At 53.7% G+C, this 22,500-nt stretch overlaps 2 protein-coding genes across 5 annotated transcripts in view; both read right to left on the bottom strand.

Moving 5' to 3' along the window:
* Positions 1–3,617: 3,617 nt before the first annotated feature.
* On the bottom strand, positions 3,618–19,193 carry LOC308147989 (beta-arrestin-1-like; the record flags this gene model as incomplete). The annotated part of the gene is given in 20 exon segments (XM_080521390.1): positions 3,618–3,714; positions 4,950–4,998; positions 5,979–6,049; positions 6,457–6,480; positions 6,827–6,910; positions 7,582–7,719; positions 7,869–7,941; positions 8,449–8,533; positions 8,722–8,857; positions 10,136–10,203; positions 10,471–10,530; positions 11,358–11,441; positions 11,443–11,463; positions 11,465–11,556; positions 11,638–11,682; positions 13,325–13,339; positions 13,342–13,384; positions 13,560–13,576; positions 13,579–13,589; positions 19,174–19,193. Coding segments are annotated over 20 exon segments (1,233 nt in total).
* A 2,672-nt stretch (positions 19,194–21,865) lies between these two features.
* The window catches only part of atg16l2 (ATG16 autophagy related 16-like 2), a 19,598-nt gene continuing 18,963 nt past the window's right edge, over positions 21,866–22,500 (bottom strand). For all 4 annotated transcript variants that reach the window (XM_080521396.1, XM_080521397.1, XM_080521398.1 and 1 more), the window contains one exon: positions 21,866–22,313. In XM_080521396.1, coding sequence (XP_080377522.1) covers positions 22,220–22,313 — 94 coding nt within the window. In that variant the 3' untranslated portion in view covers positions 21,866–22,219. The remainder of the gene's footprint in view (positions 22,314–22,500) is intronic.

The following is a 22,500-nucleotide window of genomic DNA, read 5'->3' as shown; positions in this document are numbered from 1 at the left end:
CGCCGCTGCTCGCCATGGCGCCGGACCGCTACGCCGCCGGACCGCTACGCCGCAGTGTGCCAACTGCTGTGCTACGAGCGGCTGACACGCGGCGGCACGCGGCGACACACGGCGGCCGGCCTGGCCGTCATCGCCTGCTTCGTGGGCGTGGACATCCCGCTCATCCTGCTGTCGTACGCGCAGGTGCTGTGCGAGGCGCTGCGAGGAGCGCCGCAAGGCCCTGCACACCTGCGACACGCACCTCATGGTGGTCCTGGTCTTCTACCTGGTCGGCAGCGTGGCCTTGCTCCGCCTCGCCATCCCGCCCGACCTCCACACCTCCCTGGGCCTCGCCTACATCCTGCTGCCCGCCGCCGCCAACCTGCTCATCTCCGGCGCCAGAACCACCGACACCCACTGCGGCTTCGCCACCGTCTTCGGGCGGTGGAGGGCTGCTGGAGGCGGAGCCTCCACTTGACCCCACCTCCACTTGACCCCGCCTCCACTTGACCCCGCCTCCACTTGACTCCGCCTCACTTGACCCCACCTCCACTTGACCCCACCTCCACTTGACCCCACCTCCGCTTGACTCCACCTCCACTTGATTCTGCCTCCACTTGACCCCACCTCCGCTTGACTCCACCTCCACTTGACTCCGCCTCCACTTGACCCCACCTCCACTTGACTCCGCCTCCACTTGACCCCGCCTCCACTTGACTCCGCCTCACTTGACCCCACCTCCACTTGACCCCACCTCCACTTGACCCCACCTCCGCTTGACCCCACCTCCACTTGACCCCACCTCCACTTGACTCCGCCTCCACTTGACCCCACCTCCACTTGACCCCACCTCCACTTGACCCCACCTCCATTTGACTCCGCCTCACTTGACCCCATGTCTCTCCCGTCTCACCTGTCTCACCTGTCTCTCCCGTCTCACCTGTCTCTCCTGTCTCTCCCATCTCACCTGTCTCACCCGTCTCACCTGTCTCTCCCGTCTCACAAACACCAGATTCCTGTATGTTGTGTTTCTGGTTGCCCAGTCGCTCCTGAAGACGAGACGTTTGGTCTTTAGTGGAAATGAACTGATTCTCAGTGTTTACTTTGTTTGTCTGTCTGTTTGTTTCATTTAGAACTTTGTATTTTATTTTGTTCACAACCAGAAATAAACAAAGAGGAATCCTCTCCTTCACAAGTGTTTGATAAAAAAGACAGAAAACTGCACTAATAAATTTGTTCGGTTCAATTGCGTGTGACACCGTCCACCTGACTCTTTGATCTGCTGTGTGACCCCGTCCACCTCTGACTCTTTGATCTGCTGTGTTACCCCGTCCACCTCTGGCTCTTTGATCTGCTGTGTGACCCCGTCCACCTCTGACTCTTTGATCTGCTGTGTGACCCCGTCCACCTCTGACTCTTTGATCTGCTGTGTTACCCCGTCCACCTCTGGCTCTTTGATCTGCTGTGTGACACCGTCCACCTCTGGCTCTTTGATCTGCTGTGTGACACTGTCCACCTCTGGCTCTTTGATCTGCTGTGTGACACCGTCCTCCTGACTCTTTGATCTGCTGTGTGACACTGACTTTCAGGGGTGGGCGTGGCCACACGGTGTGGGCGTGGCTACACACAGGTGGGGGTGTGGCCACATGGTGGGGGTGTAACTTTACATGCCGGCCAGAGGATCTTCCTCAGTAGCTCTTGAGCTGAGTCAGCATGGCGGCGGCGAGCAGCAGGGGGTCTGGAATATCCAAGAACAGTGTTTAAGGTCTTCAAGGTCTTCAAGGTCCAGACCGAGAAATTCAAATTGCTTACTCAGCGATTTGGGCAAGAGCACATTGACATGAAACTAGGATCAGGGATAGGATTAAACCTAAACCTAACCCCCCCGTGTGTGTGTGTGTGTGTGTGTGTGTGTGTGTGTGTGTGTGTGTGTGTGTGTGTGTGTGTGTGTGTGTGTGTGTGTGTGTGTGTGTGTGTGTTGTTCCAGTTCTAAAAAAACACACCGACTCCGCACAAAGTGCCACCAAGTTTTTATTAACATGAAGGTTCAACTGAAGCAGTCAGCGGTCAGATCAAAGGTCAAAGGTCAAGGATCAAAGGTCAAAGGTTACTGGGTACGGTTCGGCACCATAAATTCAGACTGTGCTAATGCTAACAGTGGAGCGACAGAGATACGGCAACAGTCCACAACGAAACAACAAGACATTAGTAACTGTTACTAAGTTCCTTGAGTAATCCTGACGGATTGGTTGTCACGGTGACGGAGGTCTGCTGATGACATCACAGGAACTGGACACTCAACTTTATACAAACCAGCTAAAAGACGGAAACATCAGTGAGCATGCTAACCAGCTAACCAAAGTGTGTCCTGTCCTGTGAATGAACGTCCCGAATATCCTGAATGTCCAGAATGTCCAGAATGTCCTGAACGTCCCAAACATCCTGAATGTCCTGATCACCCCAAACGTTCCAAATGTCCTGATCGCCCCAAATGTCCTGAATATCCTGAATGTCCTGAACGTCCAAAATTTCCAAATTGTCCCGAATGTCCCGAATTTCCTGAATGCCCCAAACGTCCTAAATATCCTGAATGTCCCAAATGTCCCGAATGTCCTGAATGTCCCAAACGTCTCGAATGTCCTGAAGGCCCCAAATGTCCCGAATGTCCTGAATGTCCCAAACGTCCCAAATGTCCCGAATGTCCCAAATGTCCCGAATGTCCTGAACGCCCCAAATGTCTCAAATGTCCCAAAGGCCCCAAATGTCCCGAATGTCCTGAACACCCCAAATGTCCCGAATGTCCTGAATGTCCCAAATTGTCAAATGTCCCGAATGTCCCAAATGTCCTGAATGTGTCCTGTGATTGGCTGAGAGTGGATTGATAGCTCCTCTTTAGCCAGAATTGATTGTGCTAATAGCAATGAATGGAAACAGATAGCATTAGCATTGTTAGCATTAGCATTGTTTGGTTCAAAGCGGCATGCCAACGGTGAATAAGTGTGAATTAACGACATGTAGCTGGACACATCATGCTAACCATAATGAATGCAGTGAACCAGCTAGCATTAGCATAGTTTAGCTGAGTACAGCATGCTAACAGTGAACGTCTCTGTCTGTCCAGTGAGGCATGCTGGGACGTCCCCTGAGTGCAGAGCAGGTCCCCACCAAGCTGAGGCGTGGCTGCTGGAGGCGGAGCCTCAGCCCGGGGCTCTCGGCCGACTGGCTGCTGGAGGCGGAGCCTCGGCCGGGGGCTCTCAGCCGATTGGCTGCTGTTCCTCTGCCTGTGAGCCAGATTGACGGAAACCTTCTGATACCAAACATGGAAACAAATCTCAACACGACGCGACTCCGCTCGGCTCCCAAACGGAGACACGGAGGACAAAGACACGTTGGACGCATGCTAACGGCGGCACTCCGACGCCAGCGGCGCCGCTCGGTTTGGAAACACCACGGATGTCTAAGCTGTACGGTTCTAACGGTTGGACGCAGAGAGGACGAACATGGACGATCGGGAGCCCCGTAGGGCGGCAGTGAGACGTCCAAGTCTCGGGTGAGGGGGGAGGAGGGTCCGGGCGCGGGGGGGGGGGGCCCCCACACCTGACCTCCATTAGCTCCACGCTACCAACACGCCGCTCGCTCTATCTGAGGCTGAGCTCCGCCGGCTCCTCGTCCTCCTCGTCTTTGGCCCCGATCAGCCGCTGGCGGGCGAAGTCCTCGAACACGATGTCGTCGTCGCTGCGGCACAGAACAACGCCAGAGTTTAGAAACACGCAGACAAGAGGTCAGGGGTCAGAGGGTCAGGGGTCCGACGTCAGAGGTCAGAGGTCAGAGGGTCAGGGGTCAGAGGGTCAGAGGTCAGGGGTCAGAGGGTCGGGGATCAGAGGTCAGGGTTCAGAGGGTCAGGGGTCAGAGGGTTAGAGGTCAGGGGTCAGAGGGCCAGGGGTCAGGGGTCAGGGGTCAGAAGGTCGGGGATCAGAGGTCAGGGTTCAGAGGGTCAGGGGTCAGGGGTCAGAGGTCAGAGGGCTAGAGGTCAGGGGTCAGAGGGCCAGGGGTCAGAGGTCAGAGGGTCAGGGGTCAGAGGGTCAGAGGGTCGGGGTCAGAGGTCAGAGGTCAGAGGTCAGAGCTGTTACTTCCTCCTCAACATGTCATTCTGTCCCTGGTTTGGTTAGTACTTGAAACAGTCCCTTGTTGTTCTGCAGAGACGACCCTGGACATGGAGACGGGACGGTGGACGCAGCAGAGACAGTGGCCTCAGCTGGGGGAGGACTCGTTCGGGCCATACTGTACCATACTGTACCATACTGTACCGTACCATACCGTACCATAATGTACCGTACTGTACCATACTGTACCGTACTGTACCATACCGTACCATACTGTACCGTACTGTACCGTACCGTACCATACTGTACCGTACCGTACCATACTATACCGTACTGTACCGTACTGTACCATACCGTACCGTACCATACTGTACCGTACTGTACCGTACCATACTGTACCGTACTGTACCGCACCGTACCATACTATACCATACTGTACCGTACTGTACCATACCGTACCGTACCGTACCGTACCATACTGTACCGTACCGTACCGTACCGTACCGTACCATACTGTACCGTACTGTACCATACCGTACCGTACCATACTGTACCATACACTACCGTACCGTACTGTACCGTACCATACCGTACCATACTGTACCGTACCATACTGAACCGTACACTACTTATTTTGGGGGATGGTCTTGTGTCAGCAGTCAGTCTGTCCCTGGTTGTCTGTCCTCGGGACATCAGACATGATGACGGAGCTTCTGCTGACACTAGTTTCCATTTCCTGCACATTAAGAGGCTCTAATGCACCGAGACTGTTAGTGTGCAGGAAGCAACACACACACACACACATACACACACACACACACACACACACACACACACACACACACACAGGAGGAGATGGATACTCACTTTGTGTCAAACTCAATCAGGTTAGTGTCGATTGGAGCATCATCTGGAGCTGGAGGAGGAGGAGGAGGAGGAGGAGGGAGGAGGAGGAGGAGGAGGAGGAGGAGGGGAGGAGGAGGAGGAGGAGGAGGAGGGGAGGAGGAGGAGGAGGAGGAGGAGGAGGAGGAGGAGGAGGAGGGGAGGAGGAGGAGGAGGAGGAGGAGGAGGAGGAGGTGGAGGAGGAGGAGGAGGGGAGGAGGAGGAGGAGGAGGAGGTGGAGGAGGAGGAGGAGGGGGTGGAGGAGGAGGAGGAGGGGAGGAGGAGGAGGAGGTGGAGGAGGAGGAGGAGGAAGGGGAAGGAAGAAGGAGGAGGAGGAGGGGGAGGAGGAGGGGAGGAGGAGGAGGAGGAGGTGGAGGAGGAGGAGGAGGAAGGGGAAGCAAGAAGGAGGAGGAGGAGGGGGAAGGAAGAAGGAGGAGGAGGAGGAGGAGGAGGAGGAGGGGAGGAGGGGGAAGGAAGAAGGAGGAGGAGGAGGAGGAGGGGGAAGGAAGAAGGAGGAGGAGGAGCAGGAGGAGGAGGAGGAGGAGGAGGGGAGGAGGGGGAAGGAAGAAGGAGGAGGGGGAAGAGAGGAGGAGGAGGAGGATGGGGTTAGTTGAATGGTCCAGTTCACCAGAGTCACCATGACAACCGCTCCTTGTCACCATGGTTACAGTCTGCTCCTCCTCACCACGGTTCAGGTTCTGATCTAGACCAGGTCCAGGGAGGACGTTTGGACGAGGACGACGTCAGGAGAGGACTGTGATATCATCGCCTGAACCCCGTCCCCCCAGACCCCCCCGACCCCCCCGTCCCCCCCGTCCCCCCAGACGCCCTGTCCCCACGGACCCCCTGTCCCCTGTCCCCCGTCCCCCGGACCCCTGACCCCCCCCAGACCCCCCCGACCCCCCCGTCCCCCGGACCCCCGACCCCCCCCAGACCCCCCGACCCCCCCGTCCCCCCAGACCCCCTGTCCCCCCGTCCCCCTGTCCCCCGGACCCCAGACCCCCCCCGACTCACCGTCTCTCAGCAGGACGTCGTCCAACGGCTTCAGGTTCATCAAGGTGAAGGGAAGTTCTACTGAGACGTCACTGTAACACATACTGAGTCAATACTACACACTGTAACACACACTGAGTCAATACGACACACTGTAACACACACTGAGTCATCACTACACACTGTAACACACACTGAGTCATCACGACACACTGTAACACACACTGAGTCATCACGACACACTGTAACACACTGAGTCAATACTACACACTGTAACACACACTGAGTCAATACGACACACTGTAACACACACTGAGTCATCACTACACACTGTAACACACACTGAGTCATCACGACACACTGTAACACACACTGAGTCATCACTACACACTGTAACACACACTGAGTCATCACGACACACTGTAACACACACTGAGTCATCACTACACACTGTAACACACACTGAGTCAATACGACACTCTGTAACACACACACTCACCTTGCAGCTAAATCTCCCAGGAGTCTGAAATCAACAATCAACATTTCAAAAGTCAGTTTCACAACGGAGCAATAATGGGTGGAGGTATTAATGGTGGAGGTAGTGATGGGTGGAGGTAGTAATGTTGGAGGTAGTAATGGTGGAGGTAGTGATTGGTGGAGGTAGTAATGGTGGAGGTAGTGATGGGTGGAGGTAGTAATGGTGGAGGTAGTGATGGGTGGAGGTAGTAATGGGTGGAGGTAGTAATGGTGGAGGTAGTGATTGGTGGAGGTAGTAATGGTGGAGGTAGTGATGGGTGGAGGTAGTGATGGATGGAGGTAGTAATGGTGGAGGTAGTGATGGTGGAGGCAGTAGAAGAAGCACCACCCACCCTCCTCTTGACACCACCAGCTTCACTTTGACTTTGTAGGAGACGATGATTCCCAGAATCTCCTTGTTGACTCCGTCTTTCAACCTGAGGAGACAAGCAACCGGCAATGAGACAGGCAACCGGCAATGAGACAGGCAACCGGCAATGAGACAAGCAACCGGCAATGAGACAGGCAACAGGCAATGAGACAAGCAACCGGCAATGAGACAGGCAACCGGCAATGAGACAGGAAACCTGCAGGGACGGTCCCACAGTCCTGGAGAGAGTCAAGGGACCACCCAGTGTAGAACTCTGAAGGTGGAGGACTCACTGGGTGGAGGAAGGTGTAGTGGGTGGAGGAGCGGGTGGAGGACTCACTGGGTGCTAGAGGGTGTAGTGGGTGGAGGAGGGTGTAGTGGGTGGAGGAAGGTGGAGGAGGGTGTAGTGGGTGGAGACTCACTGGGTGGAGGAGGGTGTGTGGGTGGAGACTCACTGGGTGGAGGATGGTGTAGAGGGTGGAGACTCACTGGGTGGAGGAGGGTGTGTGGGTGGTGGAGGACTCACTGGGTGGAGGAGGGTGTGTGGGTGGAGGAGACTCACTGGGTGGAGGAGGGTGTGTGGGTGGAGGAGACTCACTGGGTGGAGGAGGGTGTGTGGGTGGAGACTCACTGGGTGTAGGAGGGTGTGTGGGTGGAGGAGACTCACTGGGTGGAGGAGGGTGTAGAGGGTGGAGGAGACTCACTGGGTGTAGGAGGGTGTGTGGGTGGAGGACTCACTGGGTGGAGGAGGCCAGGTTGGTGTCTTCATGCTTCAGCTTGCCGTCCAGAGCGAGGCCTCTCTTCTCTCGGTTGTTGGCCAGGAAGGGAGTCACAGTGAAAACCTTACAGAGGGTGGAGCTCGGAGCAACTACGTCACTGAGGTGGAGACAGCAGAGTGACCAGGGTGTGTGTGTGTGTGTGTGTGTGTGTGTGTGTGTGTGTGTGTGTGTGTGTGTGTGTGTGTGTGTGTGTGTGTGTGTGGGCGTGTGAGTGAGTGAGTGAGTGAGTGAGTGTGAGAGACTCACTCTGACTCCTCCGTGGCGACAGGACATTTATATTGAGCCGTGTTGAAGAGGCAGATGTCTGCAAACTGTCTCACTGCAACACACACACACTGCTGTCAACACACACTGCAACACGCACACACACTGCAACACACACACACACACTGCTGTCAACACACACTGCAACACACACACACTGCAACACACACACACTGCTGTCAACACACACACTGCAACACACACACACTGCTGTCAACACACACACACACTCACACACTCACACACACACACACACACACACAGACACACACACTCACTCACTCACACACTCACTCACACACACACACACACACTCACACACACACACACACACACACACACACACACACACACACACACACACACTCACTCACACACTCACACACACACACTCACACTCACACACTCACACTCACACACTCACACACACACACACACACACACTCACTCACTCACTCACTCACTCACTCACTCACTCACTCACTCACACTCACTCACTCACTCACTCACACACACACACACACACACACACACACACACACACACACACACACACACACACCTGAGACCTTCATCTTCTTCACTAGCTTGTTGGTGTTGTTGGTCACGTGGACGTTGACGCTGATCGGTTCTCCGTGGTAATAAATCTGAAGATCAACATCCTGTTATCTGCTACATCACCGACCTCCACCTACACCTCCACCTCAACCACACACCTGCGTCCCGTGATCAGGTGATCAGGAGATCAGGTGACCAGGAGATCAGGTGACCAGGAGATCAGGTGATCAGGTGATCAGGTGATCAGGTGATCAGGTGACCAGTATTGATCAGTCACCTCTTTGTCCAGCGACGCCTCCAGGTGCAGCGGTTTGTCCGACATGAGAAAGTGTCTGGTGGTTTCTGCTGTGGGCTGAGGTCCTGGTCTCTCTGGGGCGTACTGGACCTTCCTGATGACCAGCCGGACCGAGTTCCTGCAGCACAGTGGCACATGCTAATGCTAATGCTACTAACTGGACCTTCCTGATGACCAGCCGGACCGAGTTCCTGCAGCACAGTGGCACATGCTAATGCTAATGCTACTAACTGGACCTTCCTGATGACCAGCCGGACCGAGTTCCTGCAGCACAGTGGCACATGCTAATGCTAATGCTACTAACTGGACCTTCCTGATGACCAGCCGGACCGAGTTCCTGCAGCACAGTGGCACATGCTAATGCTAATGCTACTAACTGGACCTTCCTGATGACCAGCCGGACCGAGTTCCTGCAGCACAGTGACACATGCTAATTTTAATGCTAATGCTAATGATAATGCTGCTAACTGGACCTTCCTGATGACCAGCTGGACCGAGTTCCTGCAGCACATTGACACATGCTAATGCTAATACTGCTAACTGGACCTTCCTGATGACAAGCCGGACCAAGTTCCTGCAGCACAGTGGCACATGCTAATGCTAATGCTAATGATAATGCTGCTAACTGGACCTTCCTGATGACCAGCCGGACCGAGTTCCTGCAGCACAGTGGCACATGCTAATGCTAATGCTACTAACTGGACCTTCCTGATGACCAGCCGGACCGAGTTCCTGCAGCACAGTGGCACATGCTAATGCTAATGCTAATGCTACTAATTGGACCTTCCTGATGACCAGCCGGACCGAGTTCCTGCAGCACAGTGACACATGCTAATGCTAATGCTAATGATAATGCTGCTAACTGGACCTTCCTGATGACCAGCCGGACCGAGTTCCTGCAGCACAGTGGCACATGCTAATGCTAATGCTAATGCTACTAATTGGACCTTCCTGATGACCAGCCGGACCGAGTTCCTGCAGCACAGTGACACATGCTAATGCTAATGCTAATGCTAATGCTGCTAACTGGACCTTCCTGTTGACCAGCCGGACCGAGTTCCTGCAGCACATTGACACATGCTAATGCTAATGCTAATGCTGCTAACTGGACCTTCCTGATGACCAGCCGGACCAAGTTCCTGCAGCACAGTGATACATGCTAATGCTAATGCTAATGATAATGCTGCTAACTGGACCTTCCTGATGACCAGCCGGACCAAGTTCCTGCAGCACAGTGACACATGCTAATGCTAATGCTAATGATAATGCTGCTAACTGGACCTTCCTGATGACCAGCCGGACCAAGTTCCTGCAGCACAGTGACACATGCTAATGCTAATGCTCATACTACTCATCCTAACGTACCCTCTCATCTTCACAAAATCACTTTATTTACCTTTTATGGATCTTTTCCTCCATGTTTTCAGCACAGAAAGCTTTCACTTCAAAGTCCACGCCACAGGCCTGCACACACACACACACACACACACACACACACACACACACACACACACACACACACACACACACACACACACACACACACACACACACACACACACACACACACACACGAGTAACATCAACAACATAATTCTAATCTAAGAAGTTACTATTGAGAAGAAACTAGTAGTATAACTTAACCAATGTGAAACTAACTTCATCACTCCTGTCACATTTAGCGTAACCCTAATGCTACCGTCACCCTCCACCCCCACCCCCACCCCCTACCTTCCCGGTGTCCTCGGGACCCGGCTGCAGGGTGACAGAACATGGCAGGTTGAGGGGAATCTGGGAATGAACACATGAAGTCTGGTTCAGCTTTCTGCACTTCACACTGAAGGTGACGGTAGTTACCTGGTAGTTACCTGGCAGGTGACGGTAGTTACCTGGTAGTTACCTGGCAGGTGATGGTAGTTACCCGGTAGTTACCTGGCAGGTGACTGGTAGTTACCCGGTAGTTACCTGGCAAGTGACCGGTAGTTACCCGGTAGTTACCTGGCAGGATACCGGTAGTTACCTGGTAGTTACCTGGCAGGTGACCGGTAGTTACCTGGTAGTTACCAGACAGGTGACGGTAGTTACCCGGAAGTTACCAGACAGGTGACGGTAGTTACCCGGTAGTTACCTGGCAGGTGACCGGTAGTTACCTGGTAGTTACCTGGCAGGTGACCGGTAGTTACCTGGTAGTTACCAGACAGGTGACGGTAGGTACCCGGTAGTTACCTGGCAGGTGACCAGTAGTTACCTGGTAGTTACCTGACAGGTGAACGGTAGTTACCCGGTAGTTACCTGGCAGGTGACCGGTAGTTACCTGGTAGTTACCTGGCAGGTGACCGTAGTTACCTGGTAGTTACCAGACAGGTGATGGTAGTTACCCGGTAGCTACCTGGCAGGTGACCGGTAGTTACCTGGTAGTTACCTGCAGGTGACCGGTAGTTACCTGGTAGTTACCAGACAGGTGACCGGTAGTTACCCGGTAGTTACCTGGCAGTGTGACCGGTAGTTACCTGGTAGTTACCTGGCAGGTGACCGGTAGTTACCTGGTAGTTTACCAGACAGGTGACCGGTAGTTACCTGGAGTTACCTGACAGGTGACGGTAGTTACCCGTAGTTACCTGGAAGGTGAAGGGGTGGGCGTGCTCGCCCAGCTTCTTGACGAGTCGTTCCTGCAGACGAGTCAGAGTCTTCTTGTCCTCAGGAAACCGGAGGAAACACCTGGACCGTTGGACACAAACAGGTCCTTCCGGAACGTCAGTCCCAGGACGTCCAGGTCCTCCCGGCCGTAGCGGAACGCACACGTCAGCGTCACGAACACTGAGGACGGACAACACTGTCAGAAGACAGACAAAAGAACCAGGAACCAGGAACCAGACCAGTGAGTGTTTCCTGCCCCACCTTTCCGCTCCTTCAGGTACTCCGGGTCGATCAGAACCACCCCGTCTGCAGAGGGAAGACACCTTGAGCTGGAGGGTTCCATGGAACTTTACCCTAGAGGGGACATAGACCCTAGAGGGGACATAGACCCCAGAGGGGACAGAAACCCTAGAGGGGACATAGACACCAGAGGGGACATAGACCCTAGAGGGACATAGACACCAGAGGGACATAGACCCTAGAGGGGACATAGACCCTAGAGGGGACATAGACACCAGAGGGGACAGAAACCCTAGAGGGGACATAGACACCAGAGGGACATAGACCCTAGAGGGGACATAGACACCAGAGGGGACATAGACCCTAGAGGGGACATAGACCCTAGAGGGGACATAGACACCAGAGGGGACATAGACCCTAGAGGGGACATAGACCCTAGAGGGGACAGAAACCCTAGAGGGGACATAGACCACCAGGGGAGACATAGACCCTAGAGGGGACATAGACACCAGAGGGGACATAGACCCTAGAGGGGACATAGACACCAGAGGGGACATAGACCCTAGAGGGGACATAGACACCAGAGGGGACATAGACCCTAGAGGGGACATAGACCCTAGAGGGACATAGACACCAGAGGGGACAGAAACCCTAGAGGGGACATAGACACCAGAGGGGACATAGACCCTAGAGGGGACATAGACACCAGAGGGGACATAGACCCTAGAGGGGACATAGACCCTAGAGGGGACATAGACACCAGAGGGGACATAGACCCTAGAGGGGACATAGACCCTAGAGGGGACAGAAACCCTAGAGGGGACATAGACACGAGGGGAGACATAGACCCTAGAGGGGACATAGACACCAGAGGGACATAGACCCTAGAGGGGACATAGACACCAGAGGGGACATAGACCCTAGAGGGGACATAGACCCTAGAGGGGACAGAAACCCTAGAGGGGACATAGACACCAGGGGGGGACATAGACCCTAGAGGGGACATAGACACCAGACGGGACATAAACCCTAGAAGGGACATAGACCGTAGAGGGGACATAGACCTAGAAACCCTAGAGGGACAGAAACCCCACAGCTGAAGGACCCCACAGTGTAAATACACGTCAAGATGCAGAATCTCAAAGAAACCTCCCAGCACCACCAGCAGGGTCAGGTCAGGTCAGGGGTGGGGTCAGGGGTCAGGTCAGGGGTCACGTCAGGGGTGCGGTTTAGGGGTCAGGTCAGGGGTGGGGTGGGATCAGGTCAGGGGTCAGGTCAGGGGTGGGGTCAGGGGTCAGGTCAGGGGTCAGGTCAGGGGTCAGATCAGGGGTGGGGTCAGGAGTGGGGTCAGGGTCAGGTTAGGGGTCAGGTCAGGGTGGGGTCAGGGGTGGGTGGGGTCAGGGGTGGGGTGGGGTCAGGGGTGGGGTCAGGGGTGGGGTCAGGTCAGGGGTGGGGTCAGGGGTCAGGTCAAGGGTCAGGTCAGGGGTGGGGTCAGGAGTGGGGTCAGGGGTGGGGTCAGGTCAGGGGTCAGGTCAGGGGTGGGGTCAGGGGTGGGGTCAGGTCAGGGGTGGGGTCAGGGGTGGGGTCAGGGGTCAGGTCAGGGGTCAGGTCAGGGGTGGGGTCAGGGTGGGGTCAGGGGTGGGGTCAGGGGTCAGGTCAGGGGTCAGGTCAGGGTGGGGTCAGGGGTCAGTCAGGGGTCAGCTCTTACCGACAGGTTCCACAGGTCCACATGGTCCACAAAGTCCCTCTTGCCCAGGTACACAGTGAGCTGAGGACAGAGAACCGGCCAATCAGAGGACAGCAAGCTGAGTCACTTCCTGATTGAACTGTAAACGTGTGTGTGTGTGTGTGTGTGTGTGTGTGTGTGTGTGTGTGTGTGTGTGTGTGTGTGTGTGTGTGTGTGTGTGTGTGTGTGTGTGTGTGTGTGTGTGTGTGTGTCTCACCTTTCCATTGGGACTGCCTTCTTAAACACTCTGAGGACGAAGTGAAACAGCTCAGATCAACAACTGTGTTTATGGTTTATGGCCAACAACAACAACAACACAGTAAAAACAACAACACAACACATTGAAAACAACAATAACAGCAAAAACAACAACAACACAGTAAAAACAACAACAACAACACAACACAACGATGACAACAACACAACATCACCAGAAAAACAACAACAAGCACACAACAACAGAACAACATCATGGTCATCTTCATCTTCCTGACCATCCTCTTCCTCAGTGAAGAACTCAGACTGTCTGAGGTTCCGTTTCCATGACGATGAAACTGTTTCACTCTAAAGCTCCAGTTTAAACGTTTATCTCTGTCGTCATGGAAACACACACAATACTTTTGTGTTTCCCACTTCTCCTCCTCCTCCTCCCACTCCAGGAGGAGAAGGAGGAGGAGGAAGAGGAGAAGAAGGAGGAGGAGGAGGAGAGGAGGATGAGGAAGAGGAGAAGGAGGAGAGGAGGAGGAGGAGAGGAGGAGGAGGAGGAAGAGAGAGGAGGAGGAGGAGAGGAAGAGGAGGAGAAGGAGGAGGGGAAGAGGAGAAGAAGGAGGAGGAGGAGGAGAGGAGGATGAGGAAGAGGAGAAGAAGGAGGAGGAGGAGGAAGAGGAGGAGGAGGAGAGGAAGAGGAGGAGGAGGAGCAGGAGGAGCAAGAGGAGAGGAGGAGGAGGAGGAGGAGGAGGAGGAGGAGAGGAAGAGGATATGCAGGAGGAGGAGGAGGAGAGGAAGAGGAGGAGGAGGAGCAGGAGGAGCAAGAGGAGAGGAGGAGGAGGAGGAGGAGGAGGAGGAGAGGAAGAGGAGATGCAGGAGGAGGAGGAGGAGAGGAAGAGGAGGAGGAGGGCGAGGAGGAGGAGGAGGAGGAGGAGCAGGAGGAAGAGGAGGAGAGCAAGAGGAGGAGGAGGAGGAGGAGCAGGAAGAAGAGGAGGAGAGCAAGAGGAGGAGGAGGAGGAGGAAGAAGAAGAAGAGGAGCAGCAGGAGGAGAGGGAGGAGAAGAGGAGAGGAAGAGGAGGAGGAGGAGGAGGAGCAGCAGCAGGAGCAGGAGGAGGAGGAGGAGAAGAGAGGAGCAGCAGGAGGAGCAGCAGGAGGAGAGGAGAAGGAGGAGAAGATGAGGAGGAGCAGCAGCAGGAGGAGCAGAGCAGGAGGAGGAGGAGCAGGAAGAGAGAGGAGGAGCAGCAGCAGCAGGAGGAGCAGCAGCAGGAGGAGGAGCAGCAGGAGGAGCAGCAGGAGGAGGAGGAGCCAGGCAGGACGAGGAGGAGGAGGAGGAGAGAGGAGGAGGAGGAGCAGCAGGAGGAGCAGCAGCAGGAGGGGGAGAAGAGGAGGAGGAGCAGCAGCAGGAGGAGCAGCAGCAGGAGGAGGAGCAGCAGGAGGAGCAACAGCAGGAGGAGGAGGAGGAGGAGGAGCAGCAGCAGGAGGAGCAGCAGCAGGAGGAGGAGGAGAAGAGCAGCAGGAGGAGGAGCAGGAGGAGGAGCAGGAGAAGAGGAGCAGGAGGAGCAGCAGCAGGAGGAGCAGTAGCAGAGGAGCAGCAGGAGGAGGAGCAGCAGCAGGAGGAGGAGGAGAGGAGGAGGAGCAGGAGGAGGAGCAGGAGAGAGAGCAGGAGGAGCAGCAGCAGGAGGAGGAGGAGAAGAGGAGCAGGAGGAGCAGCAGCAGGAGGAGGAGCAGCAGGAGGAGGAGGAGGAGAAGAGGAGCAGGAGGAGCAGCAGCAGGAGGAGGAGGAGAAGAGGAGCAGGAGGAGAAGAGCAGCAGCAGCAGGAAGAGGAGGAGGAGGAGAAGAGGGCAGCAGCAGGAGGAGGAGGAGGAGAAGAGGAGCAGGAGGAGGGCAGCAGGCAGGAGGAGGAGGAGGAGGAGAAGAGGAGCAGGAGGAGCAGCAGCAGGAGGAGGAGGAGAAGTAAATGGTAAATGGTAAATGGTCTAGATTTTATATAGCGTCTTCTAACCACACTGAGTGCAGTCCCAAAGCGCTTCACATATCAGTCATTCACCCATTCACGCTCACATTCACACACCAATGGGACAGAGCTGCCATGGCAAGGCGCTAGTCGACCACTGAGAGCAATTAGGGTTCAGTGGTCTTGCCAAGGACACTTCGACTCATAGACCGGTGTAGACTGGGATCGAACCTCCGACCTCTCACTCCGAAAGACGACCACTCTACCACCTGAGCCACGGTCGCCCCAAGTAGCAGGAGTAGCAGGAGAAGAGGAGCAGGAGGAGCAGCAGCAGGAGGAGGAGCAGCAGGAGGAGCAGCAGCAGGAGGAGGAGGAGGAGAAGAGGAGCAGGAGGAGCAGCAGCAGGAGGAGGAGGAGAAGAGGAGCAGGAGGAGCCACAGGAGGAGGAGGAGGAGAAGAGCAGCAGGAGCAGCAGCAGGAGGAGGAGGAGAAGAGGAGCAGGAGGAGCAGCAGGAGGAGCAGGAGGAGGAGGAGGAGAAGAGGAGAGGAGGAGCAGCAGCAGGGAGGAGGAGCAGCAGCAGGAGAGCAGCAGGAGGAGGAGGAGGAGAAGAGGAGCAGGAGGAGCAGCAGCAGGGAGGAGGAGGAGGAGAAGAGCAGCAGGAGCAGCAGCAGCAGCAGCAGGAGGAGGGAGCTCCAGGAGTCCCAGGAGAAACAGCAGTGTTCCCGGTAGAGGCGGAGTGATGGAGACGCTGGAGGAGAACTAATGGAGCCAAACACCATTGATGACAGCAGGGAGAGCGGGGGGGGCGGGGCTTCAACCTGTCAATCACTCTGAAGAGGAAGAGGAGGAGGAGGAGGGAGGAGGAGGGAGGAGGAGGAGGAGGAGGAGGAGCCCCACATCACCATCTGAATCATCGTCATCAGAGCCCAGAAGCCCTGCTGGGACTTGAACCAGTGACCCCCCACTGTGAGGAGACTACTGCACTCTCTATGGCTGAAGAGTTTGTGGGCGGAGCCAGTCGGAACAATCAGAGTCAATCAGAGCCAATCGGAGTCAATCGGAGTCAATCGGAGTCAATCGGAGTCAATCAGAACCAATCAGAACCAATCAGAGCCAATCGGAGCAAGGCGACGGCTGCAAACAACTTCCTGTGATTTCCAGTCCAGATTTCAAAACCAGTTTCTGATTGGACACAACACTCCGTCCAGCCAATCGGTGCTGACTGTGGTTACCATGGTGATCCAGGCTTTGTTCAAACATCAAAGGAAGGAAACAAGAAAGACCAGAGAAAGAGTGTGGCGTCCCGACAACGGCAAGGACAGTCGACCAATCACACGTTTAGTGAAACTAAACTGGTTACACCCAGTTACTACCAGTTACACCCAGTTACTACTGGTTACTCCCCCGGATACTCCCGGTTACACCAGTTATTCCCCGGTTACTCCCAGTTACAGCAGTCCTTCATCTTTGTAGTCCCGTAACAGTCCTCCATCTTTGTAGTCCAATAACAGTCCTCCATCTTTGTAGTCCCGTAACAGTCCTCCATTTTTGTAGTCCCATAACAGTCCTCCATCTTTGTAGTTCAATAACAGTCCTCCATCTTTGTAGTCCCGTAACAGTCCTCCATCTTTGTAGTCCCATAACAGTCCTCCATCTTTGTAGTCCCGTAACAGTCCTCCATCTTGTAGTCCCATAACAGTCCTCCATCTTTGTAGTCCAATAACAGTCCTCCATCTTTGTAGTCCGTAACAGTCCTCCATCTTTGTAGTCCCGTAACAGTCCTCCATCTTTGTAGTCAATAACAGTCCTCCATCTTTGTAGTCCAATAACAGTCCTCCATCTTTGTAGTCCAATAACAGTCCTCCATCTTTGTAGTCCCGTAACAGTCCTCCATCTTTGTAGTCCAATAACAGTCCTCCATCTTTGTAGTCCCGTAACAGTCCTCCATCTTTGTAGTCCCATAACAGTCCTCCATCTTTGTAGGCCAATAACGATCCTCCATCTTTGTAGTCCCATGACAGTCTCCTTCTTTGTAGTCAAAAAGCGTCCTCCATCTTTGTAGTCCCATAACAGTCCTCCATCTTTGTAGTCCCATAACAGTCCTCCATATTTGTAATCCCATAACAGTCCTCCATCTTTTGTAGTCCCGCAGCGGTCCTCCATTTCTGTAGTCCTGTACCATCCTCCATCTTTGTAGTCCCATAACAGTCCTCCATCTTTGTAGGCCAATAACGATCCTCCATCTTTGTAGTCCCATGACAGTCCTCCTTCTTTGTAGTCAAAAAGCGGTCCTCCATCTTTGTAGTCCCATAACAGTCCTCCATCTTTGTAGTCCCATAACAGTCCTCCATATTTGTAATCCCATAACAGTCCTCCATCTTTGTAGTCCCGCAGCGGTCCTCCATTTCTGTAGTCCCTGTACCATCCTCCATCTTTGTAGTCCCATAACAGTCCTCATCTTTGTAGGCCAATAACAATCCTCCATCTTTGTAGTCCCATGATAGTACTCCTTCTTTGTAGTCAAAAAGCGGTCCTCCATCTTTGTAGTCCCGTAACAGTCCTCCATCTTTGTAGTCCCATAACAGTCCCTCCATATTTGTAGTCCCATAACAGTCTCCATCTTTGTAGTCCCGTAGCGGTCCTCCATTTCTGTAGTCCTGTACCATCCTCCATCTTTGTAGTCCCATAACAGTCCTCCATCTTTGTAGGCCAATAACGATCCTCCATCTTTGTAGTCCCATGACAGTCCTCCTTCTTTGTAGTACAAAAGCGGTACTCCATCTTTGTAGTCCCGTAACAGTCCTCCATCTTTGTAGTCCCATAACAGTCCTCCATATTTGTAGTCCCATAACAGTCCTCCATCTTTGTAGTCCCATAGCAGTCCTCCATCTTTGCAGTCCCAAAGCGGTCCTCCATCTTTGTAGTCCCGTAACAGTCCTCCATCTTTGTAGTCCCATAACAGTCCTCCATTTCTGTAGTCCTGTACCATCCTCCATCTTTGTAGTCCCATAGCAGTCCTCCATCTTTGCAGTCCCAAAGCGGTCCTCCATCTTTGTAGTCCAAATGCGGTCCTCCATCTTTGTAGTCCAAATGCAGTCATCCATCTTTGTAGTCCCATAGCGGTCCTCCATCTTTGTAGTCCTGTACCATCCTCCATCTTTGTAGTCCCATATTGGTCCTCCATCTTTGTAGTCCAATAACAGTCCTCCATCTTTGTAGTCCCATATTGGTCCTCCATCTTTGTAGTCCCATAGCGGTCCTCCATCTTTGTAGTCCCATAGCGGTCCTCCATCTTTGTAGTCCTTCCCAGAATCCCAACATTCCAGAGCTCCCAGTTAGATGGTCTTGAGTATTTTTCTAGTTCTTGTTAGAAGAGTCCTAGACCATGAGACCAGGTCTGGGACCAGGTCTGGGACCAGGTCTGGGACCAGGTGTTCCAGGTGATCAGCTCCAACATGCAGCTTCACCTCAAAGTAATGTGATTACCTCTGATCAATAGAAGAAGCTGTCAGCTCTTCTATTGATGGACGTTATGTAATCTCTCTCTCACACACACACACACACACACACACACACACACACACACACACACACACACACACACACACACACACACACACACACACACACACACACACACACACACACACACACACACAGATCCTCACCTGGTTCCTTTATCTCCCATCGTCACGACGCCGACGAGCCGAAAGCAGCCGGACGAGATGATGGAGGGATGATGGAGGAGGGTGGAGGAGGATGGAGGGATGCCGTCGCCGTGGAAACTGAAGAGGAGGGTGTGTGTGTGTGTGTGTGTGTGTATGTGTGTGTGTGTGTGTGTCGTCACGCTGTCAGAGTCTCTCCAGGAGGAAAAACCTCCACCGCTCTGAGAGAGGAGCTCCGCCTTTAAACCCTCCTCTTCCTCCTTAACCCTTCTCTTCCTCTCTAACCCTCCTCTTCCTCCTTAACCCTTCTCTTCCTCTCTAACCCTCCTCTTCCTCTCTAACCCTCCTCTTCCTCTTTAACCCTCCTCTTCCTCCTTAACCCTCCTCTTCCTCCTTAATCCTCCTCTTCCTCTCTAACCCTCCTCTTCCTCTTTAACCCTCCTCTTCCTCTTTAACCCTCCTCTTCCTCTCTAACCCTCCTCTTCCTCTCTAACCCTCCTCTTCCTCCTTAACCCTCCTCTTCCTCTTTAACCCTCCTCTTCCTCCTTAACCCTCCTCTTCCTCCTTAACCCTCCTCTTCCTCTCTAACCCTCCTCTTCCTCTCTAACCCTCCTCTTCCTCTTTAACCCTCCTCTTCCTCTATAACCCTCCTCTTCCTCTTTAACCCTCCTCTTCCTCTCTAACCCTCCTCTTCCTCTTTAATCCTCCTCTTCCTCTCTAACCCTCCTCTTCCTCTTTAACCCTCCTCTTCCTCTTTAACCCTCCTCTTCCTCTCTAACCCTCCTCTTCCTCTCTTACCCTCCTCTTCCTCCTTAACCCTCCTCTTCCTCTTTAACCCTCGTCTTCCTCCTTAACCCTCCTCTTCCTCCTTAACCCTCCTCTTCCTCTCTAACCCTCCTCTTCCTCTTTAACCCTCCTCTTCCTCTTTAACCCTCCTCTTCCTCTATAACCCTCCTCTTCCTCTTTAACCCTCCTCTTCCTCTCTAACCCTCCTCTTCCTCTCTAACCCTCCTCTTCCTCCTTAACCCTCCTCTTCCTCCTTAACCCTCCTCTTCCTCCTTAACCCTCCTCTTCCTCCTTAATCCTCCTCTTCCTCTCTAACCCTCCTCTTCCTCTTTAACCCTCCTCTTCCTCTTTAACCCTCCTCTTCCTCTCTAACCCTCCTCTTCCTCTCTAACCCTCCTCTTCCTCCTTAACCCTCCTCTTCCTCTTTAACCCTCCTCTTCCTCCTTAACCCTCCTCTTCCTCCTTAACCCTCCTCTTCCTCTCTAACCCTCCTCTTCCTCTCTAACCCTCCTCTTCCTCTTTAACCCTCCTCTTCCTCTATAACCCTCCTCTTCCTCTTTAACCCTCCTCTTCCTCTCTAACCCTCCTCTTCCTCCTTAATCCTCCTCTTCCTCTCTAACCCTCCTCTTCCTCTTTAACCCTCCTCTTCCTCTTTAACCCTCCTCTTCCTCTCTAACCCTCCTCTTCCTCTCTTACCCTCCTCTTCCTCCTTAACCCTCCTCTTCCTCTTTAACCCTCGTCTTCCTCCTTAACCCTCCTCTTCCTCCTTAACCCTCCTCTTCCTCTCTAACCCTCCTCTTCCTCTTTAACCCTCCTCTTCCTCTTTAACCCTCCTCTTCCTCTATAACCCTCCTCTTCCTCTTTAACCCTCCTCTTCCTCTCTAACCCTCCTCCTCCTCTTTAACCCTCCTCTTCCTCTCTAACCCTCCTCTTCCTCTTTAACCCTCCTCTTCCTCTTTAACCCTCCTCTTCCTCTCTAACCCTCCTCTTCCTCTCTAACCCTCCTCTTCCTCTTTAACACTACTCTTCCTCTCTAACCCTCCTCTTCCTCTCTAACCCTCCTCTTCCTCTCTAACCCTCCTCTTCCTCCTTAACCCTCCTCTTCCTCCTTAACCCTCCTCTTCAACCCTCCTCTTCCTCCTTAACCCTCCTCTTCCTCCTTAACCCTCCTCTTCCTCCTTAACCCTACTCTTCCTCCTCTTCCTCTTTAACCCTCCTCTTCCTCTCTAACCCTCCTCTTCCTCCTTAACCCTCCTCTTCCTCTTTAACCCTCCTCTTCCTCCTTAACCCTCCTCTTCCTCCTCTTCCTCCTTCACCCTACTCTTCCTCCTCTTCCTCTTTAACCCTCCTCTTCCTCTCTAACCCTCCTCTTCCTCTTTAACTCTCCTCTTCCTCTCTTCCTCCTCAGTGACGTCTTTGAGGAGAAGCAGGTGGTTTCACAGCGTTTCCATGGAAACAAGAAGAAAACAGGAGCAACGTGGAGAGAGAGAGAAACACCTGGAGCCTCCTGCTGCTCCTCCTCTTCCTCCTCCTCCTCCTCGTTCTCCTCCTATTTGTAGTCTTTTTCACAACTTGTCCTCTGAGACAAACTGAACCAGCAGTGAGTTTGACGGGTTCCAGTCCAGGTCGAGGGCTAGGCTAACAGGCTAGCAGGCTAATAGGCTAGCAGGCTAACAGGCTAATAGACTAACAGGCTAATAGGCTAACAGGCTAATAGGCTAGCAGGCTAATAGGCTAGCAGGCTAATCGACTAGCAGGCTAATAGGCTAACAGGCTAATAGGCTAACAAGGAAAACAAGCCAACCAGCCAGCTTGTGAGCAGTGAGTCATTTAGTCTCTCTGACAGCAGGAGGGAGGAGGAGGAGGAGGAGGAGGAGGAGAAGATGAAGAAGAAGCAGAAGAATCAGAATCAATATAAACAAACTTTATTCAATTTCTTTTCCATTCAGATCCTTAACTTTTCCCTTTTAAACACATTTTCAAGGTTTCTTCTGCCTTTCAGGCCTCTGGAGGTCAAAGGTCAACGTTACAGTTCACTCTTTCAGGCCTCTGGAGGTCAAAGGTCAACGTTACAGTTCACTCTTTCAGGCCTCTGGAGGTCAAAGGTCAACATTACAGTTCACTCTTTCAGGCCTCTGGAGGTCAAAGGTCAACGTTACAATAAAAAAGTCCCTTTGGCAGCGTTCAAGTCAGGTTCTGTTGCCGCAGCAACACTACGGCTGGATCCGTTTCCATGGAAACAGCCTGGTTGACATGGCCTCGGTCACATGTCACTCCAGAGGACGGCCCGGCGACTTCTGTCCACGCTGACGACGAACTGTCCTGAGGACGACCAGGAGAGGGCGCTGATGGACGAGCTGAGAGAGAGAGAGAGGGGGGGGGGGGGGAGACCCAGATCAGACCAACCTCGCTCCTCCACCCAGACTGTCTAACCCCACCCAGCTCTGGGTGACATCAGTGAGGACTGGTGGATGTGGGCGAGCGTGTAGAACCGTAGAACCGTGGAACCATAGAGGTCTAGACCTCCACAGGAACGTCCAGGTC

This window comes from Blennius ocellaris, assembly GCF_963422515.1.
Source record: "Blennius ocellaris genome assembly, contig: SCAFFOLD_77, whole genome shotgun sequence".
NCBI lineage: Eukaryota > Metazoa > Chordata > Actinopteri > Blenniiformes > Blenniidae > Blennius > Blennius ocellaris.
The sequence above is the reverse complement of the archived record's forward strand: the minus strand, read 5'-3'. Positions and strand labels throughout refer to the sequence as shown.